The sequence below is a fragment of the Archocentrus centrarchus genome, chromosome 17 (genome assembly GCF_007364275.1).
Source record: "Archocentrus centrarchus isolate MPI-CPG fArcCen1 chromosome 17, fArcCen1, whole genome shotgun sequence".
In the NCBI taxonomy this organism is placed as follows: Eukaryota; Metazoa; Chordata; class Actinopteri; order Cichliformes; family Cichlidae; genus Archocentrus; species Archocentrus centrarchus.
In genome coordinates, this window is record NC_044362.1 from 8,572,316 (window position 1) to 8,580,316 (window position 8,001).

At 39.6% G+C, this 8,001-nt stretch overlaps 1 protein-coding gene across 3 annotated transcripts; it reads right to left on the reverse strand.

Annotated features, from left to right (window-relative positions):
- Positions 1-678: 678 nt before the first annotated feature.
- On the reverse strand, positions 679-7,995 carry LOC115795336 (acyl-CoA-binding domain-containing protein 5-B-like). 3 transcript variants are annotated; one of them, XM_030751175.1, is made up of 14 exons: positions 7,622-7,992; positions 7,237-7,359; positions 6,781-6,904; positions 6,457-6,529; positions 5,984-6,128; positions 4,702-4,740; positions 4,157-4,369; positions 3,115-3,330; positions 2,687-2,781; positions 2,399-2,579; positions 2,042-2,253; positions 1,798-1,848; positions 1,520-1,635; positions 679-1,410 (listed from the first exon to the last, which is right to left on the reverse strand). In XM_030751175.1, exons 2-14 carry the CDS (start codon positions 7,340-7,342, stop codon positions 1,398-1,400), a joined length of 1,584 nt encoding a protein of 527 aa, XP_030607035.1. In that variant the 5' UTR covers positions 7,343-7,359; positions 7,622-7,992; the 3' UTR covers positions 679-1,397. The 3 variants fall into 3 exon arrangements, with proteins under 3 accessions (XP_030607035.1, XP_030607036.1, XP_030607037.1); XM_030751176.1 differs by having other exon boundaries at positions 2,399-2,576; positions 7,622-7,987; XM_030751177.1 differs by lacking the exons at positions 4,157-4,369; positions 4,702-4,740 and having other exon boundaries at positions 7,622-7,995.
- Between the last annotated feature and the right edge of the window lie 6 nt (positions 7,996-8,001).

An 8,001-nucleotide genomic window follows, 5' to 3' on the forward strand; every position in this document is an offset into this window, starting at 1 on the left:
TTTATCAGACCACCTGTCATTAAAACAAGAAAACACAAATATTACAGAAATCTGTCAAAAACTTGACTCAAATTTATATTGTTGTTTATGAGGCAAATAAACTGAATTCCAGTTTTTATACCACACTGAAGCATAACATTAAACCACTAAAACTAGTTTCGCTGTTCAGGAATGTAAGTAACTGTAATTTGGCATCTCAATAAAAAAATAAATAAACAGTATTCTTTATTATTCCACCCATCCATCCATCCATCCATCCTCTTCCGCTTTAATGGATAACAACGGTGATTATATTTTAGCGTTTAAAATATAATTTCAGAAACATAAAAAAAGGATTTTGGTAATTGCCAATGCTGGTAATTTAGGGCAGCTGTGGCATAAACCTTTTATTGGGTGGTGGTGTAATAAATTTGTTAAGCACTGTACATCCAAACCACATTTATAACGAAATGCTTTCCCCTTTATTTCTCACCCTAGTAAATATAAATATAAAAAAATAAAATAAATAATAGCACACACACACACACGCACACAGACACACGCACACAGACACACACACACACACACACACACACACACACACACACGCACGCACACACAAAAAAAAAAAAAAAAAAATCGGTCCACTCTTCAAAAACACCTCCACCCTTTCAAACAAGCATCACCATAATCAAAAAATATGATTCTTCAAAGAATGCGTTTATTACAGTTTTCAGTGTATTTCATATAATATTTTACTGTAACTGTAGGCATTATCCTTGCGCAAAACAAACAATATTCTTCATTCTTTCCTTAAAGCTGACAAGAAACAAGAATGTTTACATACAGATATATGGATTGTCTTCACTCTTCTCGGTTTCTTTTTTGGGTTACTATAAACCTATAAAAAAAATAGTTTGACACAAAAATAATATCTCTCACTTTAAATGTCTATTTGACTTTAAAAGAAATTCTCCTAAAACATTTAATTATTCAAGACAACACATATAAAAGACTGATGTAATTGTAATTACTTTACATTATTTGTAATGAAACACTGCAGTTTGAAAAAAAAAAACTAATTAAACTATAAAATGTACAATAATGATGTAGAATGATCTCTGAGTCATCCATGACATCACCACCCCATGATAGACTAACTGGAACAAAGAAATTGGGCCAGCGTTGGTAATAACTAAACCACCCCCTTTTCTTATATACCTCAAAAGTTTGCTTCAAGTTAAAATGCTTCACTACATTGCCAAGTTTCCAACCATTTATTTATCTAAAACAGCCTTTTAAATTCTACCGATGCCTCATTGCACTCTGTGTCTGCCTTTGGCTCCAGAAAGCCACAAAACCAGAAAAAGTGCGTCATCGTCATCCGCAGTTCATCTTTCCTGAGCAACGTTGACAATTCATGGTATTTTGCTGTGAGGAGAAAAGCAGAGTCTGGGTTTTAGTGGGGCTTCAGTGTGGCAATGAAGCAGAAAGAGTAATCACAAAGAGCCCACATTCTTTTGAAGAGAAATTTTCTCACCTTCTCTTACGTTGTAAGTAAAGCTGGACGAGCCAATGGGTGATAAGAGGCCAGAGTGCAGTGAACACGACTGTGAGTGGAGAGAAGTCACAAGGCCACCATGACGGTCTCAGGAACTTAAAAACCAACAGCAATAAAGTGGAATAAAGGGACTTTGTTTTCCAGTATAATCCAAACCAGCCATTAACTTCCAATTTAAAACAATTCTAGAACTCATAATAATTATAATAACCGTTTATACTTTTCAGGTGACGGTAAATAAGTTATTTCATAAGCACCTGTCTCACAGCAGTTACAGAGTCCTCCCGCCTTGACAAAGATGATCTTGACTGGAAAAAAACAAAAAGAAATCATGGAAATTAAGAAGTAGAGGCTGCTATCAGCAATGTTGCGTTTCAGTAAATAAAATCAATTTGTCGATTTTTTTTAAGCCTTAAAAGAAAAAAAAAGAGAGAAAAAAATGTGGCAAAAAGAAATAACATTGCCATCATTGCAGCTAAACAAGTGGCCACGCGTCTTCACCTGCGACTTGGTCAGCTCCTCCAGAGCGTGCAGCCTGTGCAGCACATTGGCCATGTCATGCTGCAGCCTCAGCAGAGCCGTGGCTATTTGCTCGTTGATGTTTCCCCTGGTAACACTGACAGGACGCAGGCTGCACGTTGACATGCCACAGCAGGCGGCATCTACGCGGACACACAGCTCAGAGCTGCAGGTGGCCCTCGGTGTCTGAGAACCTGGAAGGAGATCCAGAATGTGACAGATTAATGCTACAACATGCAAACTCTGTGGAATTGTAGGAAGGATTCATTTAAATGCTTGGGAGAGCTATTTTGAGAGAAAGTTACATTAGGTATTCAGCATCATCTGTAATAGTCTTACCTCTCCCTGTTCTTGACAGGGAGCTGTTGTGTTTTCCTGGACTAAGCCCTTCTTTAAAATCTCCTGTGAGTATTTGATCTTCTCCATCTATCAGGGTAGTGTTGCTCTCAAACCAAAGATCCCTTTGCCTCCCTGAGGCAGCTCCCAGTCCCGGTGACAGGCCCTTGGATGTGGAGAGCTGCTTAGCAGGAAATTGAAGAGCATCATCACACTTGGTATGAACATGAATTACAACAGCGTGTGTAATGGATTTTTATTTTTATTTGGTAGACATATTTTGTGCCACACCTCTTCCACTGCTAGATGCTCCATTGAGTCACAGAACTCTTCATTATCTGAGTCAGTGGATCGACGGTTCTTCTCAGGAACAGTCTCGCTATGATCTGAGGTGCAAAAAAAGAGCATGTCCAGCATTATAAATTGTGCCTAAAGCCTTTATTTTTAATTTGTAGGCTATAATGTACTGCACTTGCACAATGGCACATGTAACATTTGCAGGTTTAATATAAGATGCATATTTTTTCTGCATGATTTTCATCACTCTTGAATTCTATATGCCATTATGCTCTATATGCTCCATTATATTTCTCCCTAGTAATAATGCCTGGTTCATATGATCCTTACATATTAATAGGTGATGTCTTATCAGATATTTTGTTTTACCGTATCCAGCATGCAAACCAGTACACAATTTTAGCATTACTATGTAATCTTACCACTCAAATGTCCATTAATGTGCATGTATGGGTTACACTGTACACTGGGCTCTATGGAACATGCCAGTTCCTCCTCCTCCATATCGCTGTTGAGGGAGCTGTGCGTGCCGTTGGTGAAGGAGGACATGCTGGGCTCCACACTGCTGCAGGAGCCCTTAGTGTCAGACCTCCACCTCTTGTCCTCCACCATTAATAGCTGTGGATCGGGACTCCAGTCTGGCATAATACCAAAGATACATACGATGTCAAAACCTTATTAAAAAAAAACAAAAGGTTATTTTTTTCATATACATTTCGTCTTTTCATATCTCACCTTGTATGTATTTTGTAAAAATGCTTTTCTTTATCTCATAGAAATAATGTTTATATATTTTGAATTTTTAAAGGTCTGTTATGTTTTTCCTTATTTTCTGTGATACATATACTGTTACAGTGGTGAATGTTCATATTACACACAGCCAAAGTTTCAAATAAGGTCAATGACAGCAAAGGTTTCTTAACATGGTTAGCACAAAGCTCCACTCACCTACTGTTCAAACCTTCTGTTTATGAGGGGCAGCCAATCAGAAAAAAGTTGGGTTAAAGGGAAGGGGAAGGGCGCTAAAATGGCATATTTCAGACTGAGGGACTGCACCAAGGCACATATATTATTTCGAATCATCCCAATCTGTTTTAGCATAGTCTACTTGAGTCTAAGAATAAAAAATATGGAACTGGAAATGAATCAAGACATATCACATTCACGTGTTTCCTACATCCTTAAAATTTATTCAGCATTTCATATTTTTGTGCAATTTTCCCTGAAAGAAAAGGGGGAAAAAAAAACTAAACAAATCTCAACTATCTGCTCTTATCTAATACTGACAGACTGAACTGCTGTGCTGATTCCATTCTAAACTCATTATAACAGGCAAGCAAATAAGTAAAATGAGGAGAAAGCAATTAGTGTGTGTCTGTGTGAGCATGTGTGTGTCACGTCTACAACACAAAGCGGCACTTCTGTCACAGCACAAAACAGCCAGCGACCAAATCTACATTGTACCTCTTTCCTCCTCTTTGTCTTCATCGTTTGCATTGTGTTCTTCATCCCCACTTTCCTCTTCCTCACTTCTCCTCCATTCACTACTTCCCTCTTTTCTCTCGACTTCACTATTCTCCTTGCTTCCCTCCTCGCTACTGACACTTAAGCCACGAGCACTGCTGTCTTTTTCGTTTTCATGGAGGCTTTGAATATCATCCCACAGATCCCCATAGCCTGAGCAGTGAGGGAAATGCTCTTGATTAATTCATTAATTGCATATAGCTGCACAGCATAAAACAAAACTTGGCAAAGTAGTTTGCACTTCACAGGTTCTGCACACTAAGATTACGCCACAGTGCAAGCCAACAGACCAACACGCTTTACCACAGAACATACCAGACATGACAAAAAGCACGAGAAAAGCCGCTCTAATGTTTTACTATTCCTACAGACTAATGCAGAGACCCTTTTCACTCAGATCAAACAGCAATGAAAGCAATGTAACTAGATTAAAATCAGCTTATTAACTATCAAGTCTGCAGCTATTGCAAACACCAAAGACTTGCCTTCCATTGTTGGTTTCTTAAAGGGTTTAACCAGTCCGCCTAGGGATACAAACACAAGCAAGACATGCTTGAAAAAAAAAAAAAAGATCACTATATCGTCCCAACTGAGCAGCATTGCCATCATTTGTAGGCTATTGTGTTTTCATTTCTATTGGCATACCCTCACAACACCAAAACCCACATGAAACCTCTCAAAAGGTTACAGTCCTTTAGCAATGGGGTCAAATGGCTTCCCCCTCAAGACAGGATGTGTGCTGGCTGCCATTAGGTAATGGAACCCAGTACACATCCTGTCCTCATGGCCAGAAAATTCAAAGGGCTGTGAGAGTGCTTACTCTGCTTCTGAAACAATCTTTAGCTGCTGTACAGAAATATGAGCTTTTCAACACTTCATTTTGGAAATGAAGTGAGAGAGAAATTTCAGATATAATATTAACAGAAACTTGTTCTTTCTGAAAGAGTTTGGATTTGGTACATAGTATAAGATCACACTGAACTTGGATGAAAAGTAAATATCTCACCTGATATGGATTATTTTAAAGAATGTTATCTGCAAAACTGCAGTTTCTAGAGGCCCCCAAATCTGCTGTCAGAGGCTCACATCCAAATATTTTAGGGACTGCAAGCATCCATCATTCTGTTAATTTGACGTACAGTCCTGATAATCCATATTCACAGAGCCATGGTGCCAGATATTTACCCTAAAAAAAATTAATGGATCCAGCTCAATTAGTTTTATGGATAACGGACAGCACGGTGGAACAGTGGTTAGCACTGTTGCCTCACAGCAAGAAGATCCTGGTTTCAAATCCAAAAGCTGTGTGGAGTTTGCATGCTCTCCCTGCATCTATGTTGGTTCACTCTGGGTAATCCGGTTTCCTCCCACAGTCCAAAGACATGCAATTAGTGGGGTTAGGCTAACTGGTGATTCTAAATTGCTCATAGGTGTGAATGGTTGTCTGTCGCTCTGTGTTACCCCTGCAACAGGCTGGCAACCTCCCCGTGGTGCACCCTGCCTTTTCCCCCTACGGTAGCTAAGATAGGCTCCACTTTTTTTTTTTTTTTGCTTGTTTGTTTGTTTGTTTTTTGGCAAAGAGAAAAAAATATATGAGATTTTTATTTAACATAACATTAAATTGATCAAAAATGTTGCAAATGACAATTTGAGAATATTTAACTTACAAATCATCACTGATTTCTAACAAAATATCTATGTAGGCAGACAGAGGCATGTTTTTAGCAAACAGCACTCCTCTTTCCTTCACGAAAAGGCTTACATCACCTGCATGCTGTGCAAATGGCCTGGTGAAGGGTCTCCTGTCCACCTCATTTTCTTCAGCCTCTTCTCCTCCTACCTCTGTGTAGAAATTTCCCAGCATCTGTACCAGGTCAGAGACCTCTTCTGAAATTGGCACAGTCTCCAGAATCTGACAGCACACATATGTAACAAAGTTTAGCTTAAAGGGGTTGGGGAAACAGGCGGTACAGTGAAATTTGAAAATCAACAGAAACACTCTTGATTTATGAGCGTATGGTACAAATACAGTCAAGATAAGGCTAACAGTTAGTCACGAGGCCACAGTGCCAATAAGGTGCTTTATGTTTTTTTGCAAGTGTAAACCTTCTTTAAAAGGTTGTTTAACAGATTCCTCACCAAATGTTCACAGGCTTTTCTGAGCATGCCAAATCATTTACTCAATGCATGATGTCATGACTGTTTATTATTCTGTGCTAGTTTTCCCTGAAAGGACTTACCAGCTGGATGTTCTCAATATAATTCTTCATGGCTTCCTCCTTTGTCATATTTCCTAAAGCGCTCCATGCATCCCTGGGAACACAGAGTCATAGTTCAAAATCAACTGAGGTTGGGAAGTTGAAGGCTTTTCTGTTTTTGTGTAAGATTGTTCACAACAGTATAATGAACAGAACTATGGGGATTTGGTCCCATAGTATAGCAGGCATGTGAAGTGGCCATAGATATCACAGAGTTAGGGACCCTGACAGTAGAATTTTATGGATCTTGTGTATTTTTTTTTTAAATTAGATGTAGTATTATGGGTGCACATTATAAATGCATACCATTTAGCTTTGCCACGGGTGTCCCAGAAGCCAGTGGGTCTGGGAATGCTGCATGGCCCGATGGTGGCCTGCTTATAGTAACTATAGAACATCAGCATCATGTCATCAGATGGCTGAAAAGTACCTGAAAAATGAAGAAAAGACAACAAGACAGGCTCGGACTTTGTGTGTTATTGGTTTACCACAGATGCTGGAAAGTGTTAAATGTGAAAAAGATACAGGAAACGCCCGATTCGGTTAATCGGCTCTCATCCCTGTAGCAGCTTTGCGAACAGAGGGTCAGCCGAGAGTGACAGCTCTTAAATGCTGCGCATGTAGGTCAGTCACATGGAGTGTACAAACACCACCAACAAGCACAGATTTTACACTCCGCAGCAGATCACTGACCACGGAAGTTCAGTCACTTTCTATTTATTTCCCCGCATGGACTCCAAACAGATTTGAATAAGTCATCACCTTCTTCAGGCAAACTCCGGATCACTTTAACTGCGGCAGCAAATTTCGCCTCCAGGCTGTGTTTGTCCTCCTCCTGCGCCATGCTGAGCCCACTGAAGGATGACATGAAGGAGTCCTCACATCCTGAGCAAGAAATTGAAGCAGTTAATGAGAGAGAGAGAGAGAGAAAAAGAAAAGCTAAGAAGGAGCTCAAGGAGGGACACAGTTTGATCACCACGGCACCTTGTTGGCACCTGTCCTGTATTTGTAAAGGCCGGCTGCTTTCTCTCTAATCTGGGATTTAGAGATGAAATTGTTCTATTTAATTACCCTTATCTGTGTTAGCGGTAACAGACTATATGACTATAAAAAGAAATGCATTTTTATGGCTGTTTTGCTAACTCACCATCAAGTTCACATTGGCCGGCAAGATAATTATTTCATTAGCCCGGTGTCTGTCTGCAATATGCAGCAAAAAGCCGATCTCCTCCGGTCAAGGATGAGCCAACGTTTGCGACTCAAGCATGTGTGGGTGATGTAGTCTATTTCAGTAAAACTCCAGCAAATGGTGGCGCACGGCTCAAAGACTAATCCTTCAAATCCCACAAACCCTTCTGAGAGGTGCTTTAAACCGAGGGGGTGTATGGGAAATGTAGGCTTCTGGTTGGAGGGTTTTCTTTTTTTTTTTTGTCTAAACAGTGAAAGACAATTTTTAGGATTTCTGTCTCTCTCTCGCTTTTCTTAAAATGAAACTAAACATACGAAGGATTATGCAAATGTTTGCTC

Coding starts and splice junctions, on each gene's coding strand:
- LOC115795336 (XM_030751175.1), bottom strand. CDS start 7,342: ATGTCATCCTTCAGTGGGCTCAGCATGGCGCAGGAGGAGGACAAACAC. Junction 2,782..3,114: donor CATTAATGGACATTTGAGTG/GTAAGATTACAT, acceptor TTTGCACCTCAG/ATCATAGCGAGACTGTTCCT. Junction 2,254..2,398: donor CCTGTCAAGAACAGGGAGAG/GTAAGACTATTA, acceptor ATCTCCTTCCAG/GTTCTCAGACACCGAGGGCC.